Source organism: Chinchilla lanigera, unplaced genomic scaffold (assembly GCF_000276665.1).
Source record: "Chinchilla lanigera isolate Chin_1 unplaced genomic scaffold, ChiLan1.0 scaffold00008, whole genome shotgun sequence".
Classification (NCBI taxonomy): Eukaryota; Metazoa; Chordata; class Mammalia; order Rodentia; family Chinchillidae; genus Chinchilla; species Chinchilla lanigera.
This window is the reverse complement of record NW_004955409.1, coordinates 30,835,591-30,854,961: the sequence shown is the minus strand read 5'-3', so window position 1 is coordinate 30,854,961 and position 19,371 is coordinate 30,835,591. Positions and strand designations below refer to the sequence as shown.

The window sequence follows — 19,371 nt, the reverse complement described above, 5'->3', positions numbered from 1 at the left end:
GCTTCCTGCCACCATGTCATAAGCTGGTTTCCCTCTGCCATGCCATTGTGCCTTGGAGCCAGCTGACTATGAACTGAAACCTACAAACCATGAGCCAAAATAAACCTTTCCTCTTCACAGTTGTTGCTGTTGGATATTGTGTGTCAGTGGTGAGAAAGTAACTAGGACAAAGGCTAATCCTCCTAGCTTCTGCCATGTGCACATGGCATACACTCACCTGCTGTGTGTTAATCAAACTTTGGGGACCCTTTTACAGGACAAAGCTTAAACATCAGGCTTGTTGACTCTTATTTTAGATCATACACCCAACTGTTGTGCCTACTACGCGCTCCTTGAGCAAGCCTTATAAACAAGCAGTGTTTTCTTCTATGACGATCTCCATCTCCTCCGTGCTTTATCATCTCCTCTAAAGGCTAATTAGTGTGGGAGATCTCTTTTTCATACTCTTTGCTACAACCAAGACACCTCGGTCCTTGATATTACCCATTTTACCAATCTGGCAATCCTACTCAAAAAGAAATTGTGGTAATTATACAGCAAAAAAGAAAAGAAAAAAAGAATTCTGAACTTGGACTTTAATTGTCAAACTGGAGTTGAGAAACCACTTTTGGCTTTCTTTCCCCGGACTGTAAAGCTCTCTTCTGAGACTGCTGTGGCTGCCCCAGTTTTGAATGGTTTCCCCTTCCTCTTGCCTTGGTCCATTACTCTTAACCAGTTACATATAGCAGTCTCTGCTGTGAGCTAGCAGGGGGATACTGGGATGGAAATGTTACATGATGACCCTCAATGGCAACCATAAGATGGATAAATACTGGATATTGGTGAAGCCAACACATATGCTCTCAGAGCCATTGTAATTTTTAATAAAGCATGAATAAAATAGGACAGATAGAAGCATAGTTAGGAATTTACTTAATTTCTCAAAGGGAGGAAGAATGCATGCTGAAATCATTCAGCAAGAATTTTAATATTTATTGCTGACAAATCCTAGAATGAATGAATAGATGGTGTGCAGACATTTAGGAAACAAATCTTTCTATGCATTTCAGGCTGGACTTGAACTCATTGTGTAGCCCAGGCTTTCCTCAAACTCATGGCAATCCTCCTGCCTCAGTCTCCTAAGTGCTGGGATCACAGGTGTGTACAACCACGCCTGGCCAAATTCGGAATTCTGATCTAGAAGGAATGTGGTAGCACATGTGTCTGGAACTGTGAAGCAGAAGAAGAGAAAATGGGACAAACAGACAGGAAATAGAATGATTCTGTGAATTCTCATAAAGTAGGAGAGAATGGGAACATGGTGTAGCTATGGGCAGGAAACATGAAGGAAAGAAGAGGACTTTCTGGAACATCGGATGGAAAGGTAACATGCTGGCAGGGCAGCAGAATAGGATGCTAGTGCCTAGTGAGGAGAGGCAGAGAAGCAGAAACTCCAGTTCTGGAGGACAGGAGGATCACGAACCCAGGAGGAACCTGAAGCCACCAAAATACAAAGGGACACTAGGAGATGCAGAGACTGTCTCAGAAATTCTGATATCCTGTGTCTTCATCTACAAAATAGCAAAGACTATATCCAAATACCTGGATTTTATGGGGTGAGATATACTGCAACACAGTGCTGGTCTTGTCACTTGGGCTATAAGCAGGTGCCATTTTGAATAGTTGAGCTGGGCTAGTGCCAAAGCTGTGCAGGGCAATGAGAGTTCTGCTGTCTTGGAAAACCATTTCTGTGTCACATTTTCCTTCCCTTTTTCTTAGTTAAAGACCTATCCCAGGAGCAAAGTGTCTACTGTCTAGTCTACTGGTTGGCTCCTCTTTTCCAGTAAGTATGACACCTAATTTTTCAGAGTGGTATGACTGATTTATATTTGTATCTGCCCGTATATTCTGGAGTTCAATATTTCAAATAGTATTCAGGAAATTGTGTTCTTTCATTCATCCTTAAGCTTAACTTCTTCCTTGTATCTTGTTGATAAATTGCCTTAAATCCAAGCTTTCTAAAACAGCCTTATCACAACAGTGTGGGAGGTATTTTAAATTCCTCTTTTGTTTTTTATTTCCTTTCCTTCTCTTCCCTCCCCTTCCTTTTCCCCCTCCTTCCTCCCTTTCTTTCTTTTTCTTTTTCTTTCCCTCCCTCCCTCCTTCCCTTCCATCCTTCCTTCTTCCTTCCTTCTTCTTTTTCCTTTCTCTCTCTCTCTCTCTCTCTCTCTCTCTCTCTCTCTCTCTCTCTCTCTCTCTCTCTCTCTCTCTCTCACTGAGCTATATTCTCAGCACATTTATTAAAAAAAACTAAATTCTGAGAGAGCATCTTAGGGTCTAGCTGTTCCTAGTTTTCCCAAGCCTGAGTTTGAACTTGCAATCCTCTGCCTCAGCCTCCCACATAGCTAGTATGACAAACATAGATCACCAGGTCTGGCTCATTTTATTTTTGTAGTGAAGTATTTTAAGCAAGCACGTGATGCAAATTTTAATTTTTAAATTTTCTCCTCATGAGCAAAGATTTTTTTGCTTTCTCAAATGTCTCCAGACATGGATTCATGCTGTTTCTTATACATTAAAAAGAAAATTTATTTCTTTACGTTTCATGTTTCTTTTTTCATTTTTGTAGTACAACAAACTCTTGGTTGACAGTCATTTTCCTCCTAAATTCCAGTATGGTAATTTTTCGCCTTACACCATCAGCTAAGAGACTACAATGGCAGGAAAGCAAAGAAAAAACTTTTATCAAACTTTCTCTTTGAGCAGAATGGGACTTTGGCAAATGTGAGGGTGGATGGAGTTCTGTGCAGCCTATTTTCTAAGTACCTGAACAACACAACAATAACAGGTACAGATGCTGAAGGCTATGATTTTCAGATGCAATGTTCAGTTAGAATGTAACTAGATAGCTCTCACTTCCTTCTGGTATCAGAATACAGAATTACCTTTAAAACCACACAGACTAGACTGTAGCTGTCCTTCAAAGCAAATACAAAATGTATGGACACAACTGGTTCTGTGTGCATACAAGGTATAGTGCATGTGCTCTGGAGCGGCTACACCCAAGCGCATACGAACCTTGGAGAAAATCCTACAGAAACAATGTAACTGGACATCGAATACTTAATGAGTCCTTCAGATCATGCTTCTCAGTCAGACGCCATTTCCCGCCCTTTTTCACATCCTTTTAGTTTTTCCGTGTAATGCCTGTCTCTCCCGACTCTTCCCATGAGATTTCAGCTCCTTCAAAGTCACACAGACTGGGTGTTCATTTCTGCTCACAAATTTCATACATTTTAAAAATAAGAGGCATTAAATTCTAATGTATTCGAAAATGCTAGGGAAATAGAATTTTGATAGATTTAATACGTTAATTAGAAGTTTAAATGACATTCTTTTCTCAGAGCAAAGATTTAATCACCATATTGTATACATATGGCTTGCATATTTTGGCTATAAATATTCCTGGAAGATAGGATATCATGACTCTACAAAATATAAGATCATAAGATCAGTAGTGTCTTCTACCCATAAATCAGAATAATGCTGAGAATACTGCAGTGCAGCCTATGCTTATTTTATACTGTTCAGTTTACAGAGAAATTACTTGTGACTCTCCAGGACTGCTTCTTTTTGTCCAGATACATTATATTTTAACTTTACTTTTTTTTTTTACATTTATCTTCTTCCCACCCCCAAATTACTATTCAGGTTCATATTTTCAAATTAAAAAGAAGCTAAAACTATTATTCTTTCTGATGGAGCCATCACCAATTAACCTCCGGGCGTCTTGCTGTTAAGTCAGTATTTTCTTTCCTCCCTTTCGATTCTCGGCCTCACGTCTGGTGCAGCGCAGTGCTCAGTGCTTCCCTTCCTTCGGTTTGCTTCATGCTGATGGTAAGCTGTGTGTTTATTTTAAAAATCGTTTTGCAACCCTTCACATTCCAGCCCTCAACCCAGCGTGCCGTTGCTCAGCAACACTAACTGGGACGCTTCTCTCAGGGACTGAAACCAGAGGCTGCCGGCAGCAAACAAGGCCACTGGAAATCGTCATCTCACTCGGGCCTGAGTCAATTACTGGAATCCAATGAAGTGCAAGACCTTTCGAGACTAAAGTCGATGTCTTTCCTTTTTTCAGTTCTTTCCTCTCTAGAAAGTTGTCCTAGCAGTGGTTACTCTTTTGCTCCCCCTTCAATTTCATTCCTTCCTGAAGGCTGGCAACACAATCTTGGAAATCATGACTTGCTTCAATACAAGCATATAGAAGCCGCAAACTGCTGTCTGATAGAAAATTTAAGGTAGAATATAAATGTATTTACATTATTCCAATGCTGCTCATGGTAGAGTTTTTTTTGTTTGTTTGTTTTTTTCTGGGGTCTTTTTCATGGCACATGAAAATCCTATGAAGAGTTTTTCTTTTAAATATTGATACTTAAACCAAATGTCTGGGTTAGCATTTGACAATGGCTCCCAGGTAGGGTCAATAGTGGTAGTCTTCAGATCAGATTTGAAGCAACAAGGGGATGGAGGTATGAGGCCATTGAAAGTGGTCAGTACTGCTCAAAGGACCCCTGAATAGGTGGATGTAAATATAAAGTTTCCCAATTAGAAAGATATCTATTCTCAAGGAGCTCTCCTTCAGCATTCTCTCGTGGAAACCTAGGCAGGCTTCTGGGTCACTTCTCAACAGATGCTGAGAGGAAAAACAAAAAAGTTGGATCACAGAAGTAATTTCCAAAATAACTATAGGCTGGTGTAATTGGTCATCCTGATAACACAACATTTAATGAAGACAAATTAAACTAAATTCTCTATTTAGATCCCACTCAATGCCCCACCCCAAGTATTAAGTATAGAATTACAAATTAGGCTTATCAACAGCATATGTATATAATAAAGAATTCAGGTTTTTAAATCTATAGTGAACTCAGTGTAGGTCTATTCACTGTCCTCAAATCAAATGTTATTTTATGCCATGTTAAGGGAAATGTTCCTCCCAATGAGAGAAGTGGCAGCTTCACATTACTTCCCCTTCTTCTTCTTCCTCTTCTTTTCCTTCTCCCTCTTCTCCTCCCTCTTTTTTGTACTAAAGATTGAACCTAGGGTTTTGTAAATAGTAGGTTTGTTCTACCTCTGAGCTGTCACTTTTTAAAGTATATATTTGATTCTGAGATGCCTGACTACCGTACGCTGTCCATACTGGCCTCAAATTTGAAGTCCTCCTACCTCAGCTGCCTGCACAGCTGAGATTGTAAGTGGGTGCCACCAAGCTGGGCTCTCATTACCTTTAAATGGACTCATGAAAAACTGATCCTTTTTAAGGCGTGATGTAAAAGGAACAGAGACAAAGATGATTGTATTTGGGCCACAGGAGACAGGAGCTGAAGGAAAACTGTCTAGAAGAGAAGTCTTTGGGAGAGATGAGGGCTGCTTTCAAACCTCTGAGATGAGCCTTTGTTTGGTGACTAGAAGGATTGGGCGTGAGATACTTTTGCTCATTGTGTTGGTTATGTTAGGATCAAATGAAGAAAAATGAGGATTCTTATGAAATTGTGTATTTTCCATCACTGGAGCAATTTAGGAATATCCTAGATAACTACTCAGAGGATTGGAACCATGGAGCAATGTAAAGAGTACATAAGATTTTTAATACCCTGAATTATGATATATTATTTATTTTTTTATTATGAAAGAAAGCAAGCTTGCCAAATACTTAACCTTTGTTGATATTCTAGTCAGACATTTCCCCACACTCAGGTCTTATATTTAAAGTCAACTATTATGTCCATTCAGAAGTGCAATTTTAACATCAAGATTTTTGAGCAGTTATAATCTGATGCTTTGGCTAAAGCTTCTGAGCAGTTTCTTTCTATAAATTATCATGTACTAGAGAGAAATCCCACTAATTATATTTTATTTATCATCACACTAAATGATTTCTTTCCTAGTGGGACATGATTTCAGATACTGCCTCATTAGATTATGAAATATCTGTATGTACCTAGATACACATACAAAATTTAATTTTCTGGTAGATATTTTTCGAATCATTACATATCTTTGGTTCCAAATTGTAAAGTCATTTGTTATTGAATAAAATAAAAAAACTTAAACACAATTAATTCCAGAAATTTAAGTTGAGAGAGTGTAATATGTCAAATCCCTACGGAGTTTCTGACCTATATAATTCACTTTACTTTATCACTTGCGATTAAATTTCCTGGCGCCCAGTCAACATTTTTAAGCAACTTACTGGCTAGTGCTCATGCTTCCCTTGTGTGCTGTTATGTCTGACAGTGGTGTTAATATGTTGACAAATCAATCTATTCATTAAAATTCAGCAGGCTTGCTGGATCCGCAAGCTTCATAAACTGTTACAAACACAGTTTAATTATTAAAATGACAATTGTCTCTCTTTTGTTCCTTGTACCATTGGATTTTTAGGTCTTATCTATGTGAGGCATATTTTCAGTGGGGTTATTTTTTGTTTTGAACAATATATAGTGAAAGAGAGACCTACAGCTGGTGCCTTTTCATGGCAAAGTGCTACTTCCAACTTAAGTGTTTAGCATTCTGGAACACTGTTGGGTTTTGAAAACATACCATGTGGTAACGGTGCTAGGCTTTTATGTAGGTTTTCTTTGTGTTTGTGCTGGCTATACTTTTCAATCTTCAATTTCTGGGGAAAATATACACTTGTGACCAATTTTATTTGAATTTATCAAGTCGGAAAGTAAAAACTGCTCTTATAATAAGATTTACACGTTTTGATAAATTTAGCAGTACATTATAACCATTCTAGATACCATGTCTTCTGTACTGTACAGCTGAGGACTGAAATCAACTGAAAGAATATATTATAGCTGCTCTTCTCAGAGAAAAGAAGAGGCAGACGTACTACCGTTGAAATCATCAGGGCCCACAAATGGAGGAAACTGACGTCACTGACACACCATTACAGTCTGATCATTAATATTTCACTAAAGACAAGCTTTGGAGTTAATGCAAGGGCATTTCTTTTTTCCCCTTTCACATACGGTATGTGAAAGCTTCCTGTCTGATCTTAATCTTGATCGTATCAACTAGCCATTGGACTCTAAGCTGAGAAGTAACAACACAGCAGGTGACTTGGAAATAGGTGCTTCTTCAGACTTCACCTGTGAACACAGAAAATGATCTGTCTGCAGGGGTCAGGGGCTCCGTGTAAGGCAATTTCCAAGACTGCCTTTGTGTTGATTATTGCGTGCTTGTCTCCATAACAGCATATAAAGAAATATGAAAACTCAGAAGAAAAAAAGTAGTAATTACACAGGTGATCTTCATGGTCCATTCCTAATCTCCTTTGCTGTACATCCTTAAGGGAACTCATCACTTTGAGGGTGGGAACACATCGTCACTCTCCTGAAAGCTTTCTCTTCCATCCCTGCAGGTTTGGCATTACTTCCTTAATGAAACAACTTGTTTTGAAGCAAATCATATCTCACTTCACCAACTATGCAAGCCATGTCATTTGGTTACCTGTGTCACTTCTCTCCCTCTAAAAATGACCTCTGGGGAAAACAAAAGCTGCAGAATCAGGTCATATATAGGCAGGAATCACTTAAGATGTGTGTTATGATTCTGAGCAAATGAAAGAATGCAGGAAAGGAAAGTTCATTTGACTTTCACACTTGAAATTTCTCCTTTGTGTGGATATGATAGATTTAGAGACTTGAGGTAACATCTGCTTCATCTGTTCTGTCACACTATAGTGACTGGTGTTATAGGAAGGGAAATGGAATCCTATAGCTGATCAGGGGATGGTATTTATATATGGGTATTATATATAGCTAATTTAAAAATTTGGACAACCTTTAGATCTGCTTGGAAAAATTATAACTATACAAAAGATAGTACTCCATTTACTCTTGGATCTTTCCTTCATTCCACATATTTTTGTTTCCTTTCATTTTAATTTTATTCTTTACAATATTTATCATGTATACCTGGGAAAAGATCTAGCATAAGAAGTGTTCAAAATAAAATATAAAAACTTGTCATATTGTTTTGAGACCCATTATCTAGAGAGTGTCTATTTTAACTATTACAATGCTCTTCTGATTACCATGGGACTTCTTAAGAATAACTTCATTCTTTCCTTGCTTAATTCATTAACTCTGAAGAAATGTTACCGCAAGTGGGGTCAGTGGATCAGTGCTTGTCTATGGAGTGTTTATTACTGGTGTATAATGAGATAGATACAGACAGCAAGACTGAGTCTTTGTAAACTTTCAAAACTGCATTCCATTGCTGTCGCATTTTTATTGTACTTCACAATGAACTACGAACTGGTCTATATGTTTAGAAATTAAAGTAAATGTGGTCCTTTATCACAGATACTTTGAGAAAAAGCACATTTTTAAAAAGTTGATTCCCCACTATTAAAAATGTTGAAGCATTTCATTTTTGTTTTCTCTACCTTTTTGTCCTCTTCTTCCAAAGAAATTTAAATAATTATCATTGTCTGTGTAACTTAGAACAGGGGTTGACATGCAACAGGTCAGAAATGTAGTAAATAGTGGTGATATATTAACATTTATTCCAAATTCTTAACTTTTGATCAAATCATATCATCAATGATTCATGTAAATGTTTATTTATCAGATGCTTTCACTTAGGAAAAAGTCTCATATAAACTCTGGAAGCTAGAGCTTTTACAACTTTTTTTACCTATTCTTATGGCTCCATTTTTCCCAGGTTTTCAGCAGTTTCATTACTTAAATTCTTTTTGATAATTATAATTAAGTCAGACATGCTTGGTTTAAAGGTTCCCTGAAAATTGAAAGTAATAAACAACATGTGAAATAAACTACAGGTAATTATTACTTATTGATGAACCTTAAATCATAACCCATAAAGAATATTGCCTAGAATCCTAAATCTCTATACTCATGCCATTCATAGAAGAATTTAAGCATTAAATTTCTCTATTTGCTCAAAATTATGAAGATGTGTTAGTTGTTCTTTATTACATAACTTTTGGTATTGTTCTGGATTTTATCTATTTTTCTTCTTCTTCTTGACAAAATATGCCTGTGCTTCTTTTCTTTTCTTTCTATTTCATGGCAATCTGTACTGAAGTATATCTGACATTTTGAATAAAGAATATTTCCATGATAAAAAAAAGATGATGTGGATGCAAAAATATGTTAAGAATGAGAGAGGAATTCTATAATTTTTCTGTATTTGGATATCAGGATTTTAACACAAAGATTTTTTCCATAGCTAACTGTAAGGGCTTTCAGGAGATCTGATGTGTATATATAGCGCAGTATTAAAGGGTGATTCATGAACTACTTCAATTCCCAGCACAGAAGGGCTATTTACAGATGTGGAGCCAGGAAACCTTCCTGTTAAACCAGCTCTCTTATCAAATGTTGGCAAGCCAAAGTTAAAAAAAAAAGTTTGCTATAGGTCTCGAGTTAGACTATTACAGAATTAAAATGAACCATAACCTATAATAGCTTCTCTGGCAAAATTATTAGAAAGCCTGTGCCTTACAAATACTCCTTTTTTCATTATTACCTAGTTTTCCCATACCCCATATCTAAACTCTATATCCTTGGCACCCACTTCCTTGCAGTTTCCTGAGGGATTTGGAAATATCTGGGATTTATCATTAGGATGTGCTAGATGTGACCAAATGAAGGATACCCTGGCCTGTCTTAGTCTTTTAGAATGCTAAGTAATGCGGTGAAGAATGAAGAACAGCATATTGGTAAATGCCAGTCAGGTAAATCAGATAAGGTGCAGTTTTCGCTGCTTTCAACTGGTCACCTAGAAAACTGTGACAATGGGTTGCCTTTTACATAAGATAATATTGCCAAGTCACATGACTGTTTTAAAGTGTGCAAGTTCTTTCAGGGAACTAAGAATGTGCTCAGTGCTAACCCTCCCCCAGAAGGAGACGATGACAGAGATAACTGTGAGGCTATGTCTCACTACTGACCAGCAGCGATGGATAAACTGGATGATGATAAATGGCCACACAGATAGTAGCAGTGATGAAGTGAAACACTGAAGGACACTCAGCACTGCCTTAGAATGAATTGATATGATCTCAAACTCCCCATAATGACCTAATCTCCTTGGAAGCAGCTGTTTGCAACCATACGACTCATACTGGAGTATTTTATTGTTAGATATGCATTTTTATACACACACACACTGATGTACTGACATATAATTACATATAGAACTTTGTTATTCTATCAACTGTAATTAAATATATATAAATGTAATTAATATCAGCACGTTTCAGGGTAGGAAACTGAGACCTAAGTGAATAACTTGGGTAAGGTCACCAAAACATGAAAAGGTTGGACTCTCGATTCAATTCTTTACTCCAGATGATCCCGTTTCCCCATTTTCTGTAGCGATTAAGAAAAACTGTATTGCTTCTCTAGCTCTGAGCTAATGACAGCACTTTAAACATTAATGTGGCAAGATGGCTAAATCTCTTAGGACAATCAAGGAGCTATGAGTGTTGTGGATAATCTACTTTCCGGCCAGCTGACAGGATCTGCAGCCTGGCTCACCCAGGCAAGCCACTTCACCCTCAGTGACTGGATTACCTCATCTCTAAAATGGAAACAACAATGGTATCTACAAAGGGTGGGGTTGGTTAAATGAATCCATATATGTAAAGTGTTTAGAGCAGTGCTCAGCTATGGAGCAAATGCTACAGAATACAGTATACAGCTGAATCTGAGGTTAACCTTTCAGATTTCTCAGTTGTGTGAGTCCATATATTATCTTATTTGCCTGAAGATACATTTCTGTTATTTAAACACAAAATTCCTGATGAACTCACTGATAAATTATTTGTAAACATCTCTCCATGATGCCAGTACTTAGCTTATTATATTATCATATCAAGAAATAATGATTATGAAAACCTACAGGCTCCTAAATATGAAGCCATAAGAAACAAGCACCTTTTTGTGTACAACAATGTATGGTGCAAAGAAAGAAGATTAATAAATGACTTCAAGTTGTGCCCTTAGTTTCAAGGTCACAGTGTAACTCAGTGTAAATCACTAAACCTTCCTGGTTTCTCCATAAGGCAGAGACTAAAGCAGATTATATCCTAGGGTTTTTGTGAGGACCAAGCAGCTCCAGGACTGCTAAGGTGTTCAATCAAGTCCAGGTCTAACAGAGGAAAATACATGATAAAGAAATCCCTCATTCTGATGCACATATGCATGCTACAAAGACTTTAGAGAATTTCTTTTTGCTTTTTTCATGCCAAGAAAAAAGTTCAACTAGCAATACCTCTGAAGAATATTAGGGAAGAAAGTACATCTGTTGACACAAAGTTTCTATACTTATAGTTACTAGCCAGGGCAACTGCTTAGTGTTGTCTGCCTCATAAATGAAATCCTTCATGACCTTACATTTGCCTCTGTAGAGTCTACTCACAACTTTTGTTTCATTCAGTCTTCATTACGACCTCCTTCTGTAAGAATCATTGTCCCGTTTTGTAGGCGAGGAAAGACTAACTAGAATGGCAGGTGGGACTGTATCTCAAACTGCTGTACCAAAGAATGACCTTTACCTTTGACTTCAGAATCATGGTAGTGCCTAGATTTTTTTTTTCCCCTCAGTATTGATTCTCAGTATTTTGTAGTTTGAAGTATTGTTAGGATGAGAACTGCTCTAATATAGCTGTATCCATTACTGTCAGATAATAATTTTGCTTGTATATTTGTCAGCTTCCACATGTTTAAAATTATATATCACTCTCCCATTATAGCATACATAATCTCAGAATTCTTTGTCCTTGAGAATGGCTACTTTCCTAACACTTCAGTTAACATTCTGATATAATTTAACTAGTGTTCTCTATGTTCAATTATGAGTACTGTTCATACAGCAGCAGATTAGATCACTTATCTGCCAACCAGAGCGTCTATCAGCTATGAACAATCTGTGTTCAAAGGCAAGGATGAGCTATGAGAAGGCACTGAGAAGAGATGACAGCTAACTCCCAAGCCGATAGAGTCCTCTAGAAGACTGAGGGTCCTACCTTCCACCTGAACTGGTCTCCACATCACTTTGTCCGAGTGGGAGGAAATTTTTGTCCCTCAGACATTTCCATAATCAAGTAAAATGTATTTTCTAGTCAAATATCACTGCCTTTGGAATTATCCTGTATCATTCCCCTCTAGAATGCTACATTTCTGCCTTTTCATTCTTCAGGGGGTAGTGCTCGGTTCCATCTCCCCTGAAAAGGCAATTCTGACTATCCAAATCTATAGTGAATCTCCCTCCTCCAAATTTGGATACCCTGATTTTTTTACCTAGTTGACAATTCAAGGAAATCAGTTAGCATTTTTCCAGATGTATATAACTCATCTCCTTAATTAGCATCCAAATTCCTGAAATGTATTTTATCTCTGTTCTCTACTTTCACATTACCTATGATGTAAGTAAATTGTGATTTCTCAACAACTGCTTCTTGAACCTTTGATGGCTATGTCTCTGGTCTCTATTACCAGTGATAATAACAGGAAATTATCTGTTTGGCTCTAGAAATACTCTAGATTTATTCTTTGATAACAGTATCAAGTTATTTTACTGGATTTCTGGATTAGAGGTATCAAGCATAAAGGTAACTCTGCTTCAAGGTAACGTTTCCTAACAAGAGTACTGGTGGCAAAGTTATTCAATAATGCTTTCTTTTCTGCCTTCTGGAAAAGAAAAATAATTGCACTTCACCTTCATCTTTGTTGAATTATCCCAAATATTTAATTGTTCCTTTGGCTTTATGATAGCTCTTTTGTGGGCCACAGATTCCTTTATTATATATCCACCCAGGTATGATTTACAACTAATTAGAGGATGTTAAAGGTTGTTGCTAATGGTAACTTAAGCTCTGATAATAGACAGATCTTGCTATTTAATACTTACTGTATCTAGGAATTTAATCTGCCTTATCTGTTTATCCACATGATTTTCCCATTTTCATATCAATGCATGCAATAACAGGTATCGAAGAGAGGTTTGCCTATGAACATGTATATATATATTTTTAAGTGGTGAACATCTAAACAAATAGAATCAATTTAGGACTAGACATTGCCTAGAAACTGGCACGGATACAGCACTAGAGGTGTAAGGACACACGGCCCCACTATCTCCGGTGAGCTCTGCCTCTGCTCCTGACCAGCTTTGTTCTTCCAACTTGTACTGTCAATTCTTTTGCCTTAGTTTTCTTCCTTGAAATATTGGTGTAAAAGTGGTAAAAATCATCTTATGTTAACTTTATGAGTATTAAATGAACTTCAAAGCATGTTTACTGCATAATTCTTTTCTTCTTTGTCCAATTAGCCCCTACCAGTCTTTTTTCAAACTATCCCTTTTCCTTAAGAGGAAAGAAATGTTTTTGTTTTTGGCTTTTCTCCAGTAGCAGGAACTGAACTCACGACCTTGCACTTGCCAGGCAGGCGCTTTGCCACTGAGCTAAATCCCCAGCCCCGAGGAAAGAAATATTTATTAAGGATATAATTCTAGCTAATGCAACATCGACAAAGTGATCTACTCTAAAGAAGTAATCATGAACATACAGAAATTACACATATGGATGTTTTAATATGAAAGAACTGAAGCAACCCCAAAATTGCAAGGAGGCCAAATAAAATACACATGCTGTAATGTAACACAAAGGAAATAAGACAAATCTTTGCTGTACTAATATATATGCCATGAAAATTAAAATATAAAGTTCCCGTGTTTGTAATGCTTTAAGATCGCTTCATAAAAACTAGGAACACGGTAAGTATATCCTCACTAAAGATTCATTATCATTTTATCAATCTATAAATATTATAAATTCTAAGAAAATATATCAAAATATGAATATATTTCCTCTGGTTATTTCAATTACCTCTTAATATAGATTTCCTCATTTCTTTATCCTGTAAATATACAGACACATAATTCCTTTATAAGACATTTTTGGTGTCCAGTTACTTTACTTCTCAGCCTACTTTATCAATTATTGTTTCCATTCCAAGGCACAAAGAGCATTTATGAGTTTAGTGATTCACAATACTGTACCACTTAAAAATTTAATACTTATCAGTTTTGAATGGAAGATACTACCTTCGTGAGAGATTTCCTTCCAGGGATTCGGTGGATACATGAAAGCTGCGTTCTGGATTTGGTCATGTATGTCTTCATCTTCATTGAATGGAAATGTGCCGCTTAGGCTTACATAGATGATCACCCCCACTGACCACATGTCCAGAGAGCGATTATAGCCCTTGTTCCTTAGGACCTCAGGTGCCAGGTAGGCTGGGGTACCCACCACGGACCGCCGGAAAGACTTCTCTCCAATGATCCGGGCAAAGCCAAAATCACAAAGTTTCACCTGTTGACAATATGAGTTTGCAGAAAGAATGAGTTCATTATAATTATGTGTTTGTGTCTGTGTTAGTTCAGGTCTGCTAGTGATAACCACAACAGTACTTTAACAGAATGATATGCGTTTCTCATAGTGGAAGAAATAGCTATGTTCTACTTTTTTATGTTCATGGATACAGTGGGTATATATCTATACAAAAGTAAGTTTTTGTTCAAAACAGGTGTAGTTAAACACTTCTCCTTTCTCTCCCCAAAACTTGAGAGACAAACGTGAAACTAAGCATATTTAGAAGACAGTAACATTGCTCACAAGTCAGGAAAATATGCTAATCGGGACAGTGATGGATTTAAGGGCTTACAATAAAAAGATGAAGATGAAGCAGAGAGAGATGAATCATGCTATCCATAATAATGCTCAAAATTAGCTCTGTGTGGGCAGATAGCTGACACCTGAAGGGGTCAGGGCTGCAAGGCAGGATAGCTACCTTAGGTCACTTCAGATCCATCATTCCCTGAGGAGGGAGATGGTTGTTTCCCACCCCCTTAGTTGAGGAAGGGGAGGGAGACCTGGAAGCATCTCTGGGCCTCTAAATTGCCCTCACTCTCAATGCCAGAACTTTCAACACTGGGCTAGGCCTGCCAGTTCTGGAGAAGCCAATGAGGATACTGAGAAGGCACGGGTGTATGTTATTAAAGCAGGCTAGATCAAGAAGCCAGTGATACAGCCACAGCCTAAAAATACAACAAGGTAACAAATGGATGAAAACACCCATGAAGAACATGACACTAAAGTTCTGCGGGAAAAAGAAGATAACAGGATGCTGTATAGAAGGCAGTGATGCTATCAACTAGATTTTTGCTGAGAGGCTTTTCAACTTGCCTGAGGGAAAGGGTCAGCTGATGCTAACAATACGTTTTCCGGCTTGAGGTCACAGTGAACGATATTTTTAAAATGAAGATGCCGCAAAGCCACAAGTATCTATAAAAGAAGAAAATCACCAAAATAATTTCATGTCAGTCTATTAATTTCAAGATGTTTTCTATCAGGGCATAAGGTTACAAGGCCAAGAAAAAAACTCACAATGTCCGGTCAAGGCCCTTTACATTGAAGACCTGGAAATGGGTTAGATTAACAGAGCACGTTGCTAAGGCAACCCCAGTGGAAGAAGTAGCATAGTATGGTGCTCATACTGCCATCTCCACAGGCGTAGACAAAGGATTTCAATATGAAACAGGGATACGCATTCTTAAAGATTTTAATTGAGCCAGGACTAAATCAATACACTCTTTAAAATTTCAGGAAGAGTTTTAACGCATGAGCTTGCTTACATGTCACTAATTTGGTGCGCCGCACTCCGAATCACACAGATAAAGCTCAGAAAATACAATAAGACCCTGCAACCTTTCCTAGCACAGTGTAGATAGTAGGTGGAGACTAAACAACAAGGCTAGAAAGCTGTAGTTAAACAGTGATAACATTTGATATTAAATATTATTTTTTTCTGTCTCTAACTGATTTCTTACCTGAGTAATTAAAAACTTCGTTATGTGCTCTGGCAACCTGCCCTTTTCACTTGACAAGATCATCTCCAGCATGTCTCCATGGAGTTTCTCCATAACAACAAACACTCTTTCAGGCGTCTCAAACATACACTCCAAATTTACAACACCAGGGTGATGAAGGTTCTATTAAAGATAAATAAAGCACTTGAAGAAAATGAGTTTTTTGATACTGTTTGGCATGCTCACTGATTATACAAAACTGCTTAAGCTTAAAGCGACGGAGAAACCCACACTTAAGATTTTTAACACCTCTGAATTCCACATGTGCTGCCTTATATTTTTGAAATTCTAGCTCCAGAAAATAAATCTTTCCTTTCTATGCAGAGTGAAATTATTTCTATGCTAAAAATCCAAGTTCCAGCACTGTGAATTGCTAATGAGTTTTTAATTAGAATACCATATTGAGAAATCTGCAATTTCTTAGGATCCTCTCCAATATTAAGCACACCACTCTGAAAAGCATACTCGGCCATCTCTACACGATCGATAACAAATTAATGTAGAAAAGATGAAAATCGTACATGTCATACATCCTACTGCACTGCAGAAGCACCTTACTCCAAATCTTTCTGAAGCTGCCTGCTCTTGGAGGTTTCAGTAGTTTGTCACAGAAGCTCTGATACAGGGCCAAGATCATTATGAATCCTGCAAGAAAATTGTTGAGCCCTTGCCCTGTCCAGGACACCATGCTACGTGCAAAGTTTTTAAGCATTAAGTATTTCCACAACAAAGTAAGGGCTAGTAATAGTAGCCAGCATTTTCTTTCACACGTTCACTGTCACTGAGATCAAGCAAAATTACTCTTAGAGTTATATTATTTCTTATAATGATACTTAAATCTAAGTGTTGTTCTGGGCTAAGAACAAAAGCCTTTGATTATTTGACCTGCTGGTATAAATGCATTTATATATGGATATATGCATGTGTTAGTTTTTCTTTGTACAACAGCAAAACTCTTGATGTTACAGAAATTATATTTCAACGAGAAACAAAAAAAACCACATAATGTTCTGAAACTCTGCATCATTTTTATTGTTTTGCTTTGTTTTGTTTTTGTCTATGTTGTTGGTATTTTGCTATTGTTCTTTTTTATTATTCTCTTTAAAAGAAAAAAATTATCTACCCTCCCACTCCACAAAATATGCTAATAGCTGAACAGTTAAAAAAAATTTTTTTTGGAAAAAATCACATTGAATAATAAAATTGTATAAAAAAATGTAAATTTCACAAAGGACAGTACTTAAAACCTGAAATGGTTCACTATTCAGTGTCTTCACAGATGGATGCTGGCGTCCAGTAGGAGGTGATGGGAGTGAATCTGAGGTTTTCCTCCTTGTAGCCCATTTACCAGGAAGGCCAGGAATCCACTGGATACAGAGCCAGGCTGTGACAGTCAGTAGCTTTCAGGGTGATAACATCTCTTGAGGGGTCCTTTCACTATTTTGTTATTTTGATCTCTGCCATAGACATCTCATGAGTCTTTTTTTATTCTGATCTTGGTGCTTGATCATGTGGAGCAAAATGTAGTCAAGGAATGGCATGCTGATTAACATTGTCTGAATAGATATTTACACATCCACCTAATAGCCTTTCATTTGTTAAGGGCTACAGTCATTGTTCTTGAAATCATTGCACTAGTAACTAGTCAGATCTGAGTAGTTCAGGTAGACCAGGCCTCTGGAGTTGTTCTCTCCTGGTCAGAACTGAAGTACATGGAGAGTGGCTAAGGATAACAAAGCTCACACTACCACTATTCTTACTTTATGTATTTGACTGCCTACATACAACACCAGCTTGGCTTGTAATGATATGGGAGAACCAGATCCTGAAGCAGGAGACTACTATAACACATATATTTGATATACACACTATAGGTGATAGCATCATTCAAACCTGAACCTGCCCCATGCTATCTCAGTCCCTTATTCTTATACCCCTACCCTGGTAGAGGAACCACCTGACCAGACAGATCCCTAGCCTCTATGTATCCAAAGGTTTCAGCTGGCCTTTTAAATGAGTGATCATAGAAGAAGCTTTAATGATCAAAAGAGAAGTGCTGATTCTTCTGGGAAAAGTCCCGTAGGAGATGTGCTAAGTGTTCCTCCCTCTTTACGCATCTTCTCAACTGATTTGTTTTTCCATTTTATTTACTTTTAAGCACTTGGTCAGGATTCCAGGGAGCCTAGCTTTCCTAAATGACCAAGTCTGTGTCAAGGTGAGGAGGAGGAATAGTGAATGAGAACGAAGTGGAACAAAAGAAATAGCCAGAGAGACTAAAGGTTCTCCTTGTAGGCTGAGGGAAGCACAGAGTGGAGGAGAAGATACTGTACAGGTTAAGAGACAGTGATCTGGGGGCCCAGGTGGGTCAGGAGAGAAAGGGGGTCCTCTGTAACTGGCTGGCTTGCTGCTTCTGCATACCTCATCTCAGACTCAGAAGCGGGGAGAAAGGACAGGCCTAGAAGCCCTGCTTGCCAAATTATCTGACTATAATACATGCATCCCTGCTCCTGTGCCTCTGCTCCCCCATGTACGTGAGTTCTCAGAGGTATTAAAGTGCTCAGCTCAATGTATTCTTTTTCCTTTTCCCTATTCCACAATACAGCTTGAGCAGCCCCTACAAAGAGGGAAAAACCTTTAATATATTTTACCTAACTGGAGTATTCCCAGAATACTTTAGGCCAAAATTGTGGGGCAGATTAATGAGGGTGCTAACTATCTTCTATTTTGTGACGTATGCATTCTGAGCTCAAAAGACTCCACAAATGACCCTGATGGCTTCTTTATGGTAAGGATAAGAACAACTTTGTCATTTCCTGGTAAAGGACTTAGTACACAGATTTAAAAAGAAACAATATGTTCACTGAAAAGCATCTGACTGAAGGTCATATATACACAACTGGTTAAAATAGGAGAAAAGGTGAATTCACACAACTACCCCAGTTGGCCTTTGTTAGTACATAAAAGTCTATGCTTTATAGATTTTCTGGATACCCTAAATGACAACTTGAAAAACCTTTACAAAAGCAAAGTAATTTTGCCTTCTAGAGTTTATATATGATAAATTGATATTTTAAATTTATTATATATGATTGAGACAAGCATCTCAGATGCTTCTACATGAGCTTTTTTTTTTTTTCATTGAACCAAGTGGCCTAATTTTTATATCTGACAGTAATAAAAGAAAATGAAACAGGATATAAAGAATCAAGCACTATTTATCCAATCTCTGTATACTAAAATGATGAGTATTTAGTCATACAGAAAATATGTGAAGACTGAATATTCTTAAAACAAAAAAATTAAGCTATTATTATTTTCTACTTTCATATGTAATTTATGTTATCATTTTTAATACTTTAAGAATTTTAAGATCAGCTTTGACAAGGGAATCCATGTGACTTGATCACAGACTAATTTTTCTTT

At 37.4% G+C, this 19,371-nt stretch overlaps 1 protein-coding gene across 2 annotated transcripts in view; it reads right to left on the bottom strand.

Annotated features, from left to right (window-relative positions):
- Window positions 1-19,371, bottom strand: part of Prkd1 (protein kinase D1) — a 306,494-nt gene that overhangs the window by 5,627 nt on the left and 281,496 nt on the right. For both annotated transcript variants that reach the window (XM_013510389.1, XM_013510390.1), the window contains 3 exons: window positions 15,910-16,071; window positions 15,266-15,364; window positions 14,125-14,392 (listed from right to left, as the gene is read on the bottom strand). In XM_013510389.1, the coding sequence (XP_013365843.1) occupies window positions 14,125-14,392; window positions 15,266-15,364; window positions 15,910-16,071 (529 nt within the window). The remainder of the gene's footprint in view (window positions 1-14,124; window positions 14,393-15,265; window positions 15,365-15,909; window positions 16,072-19,371) is intronic.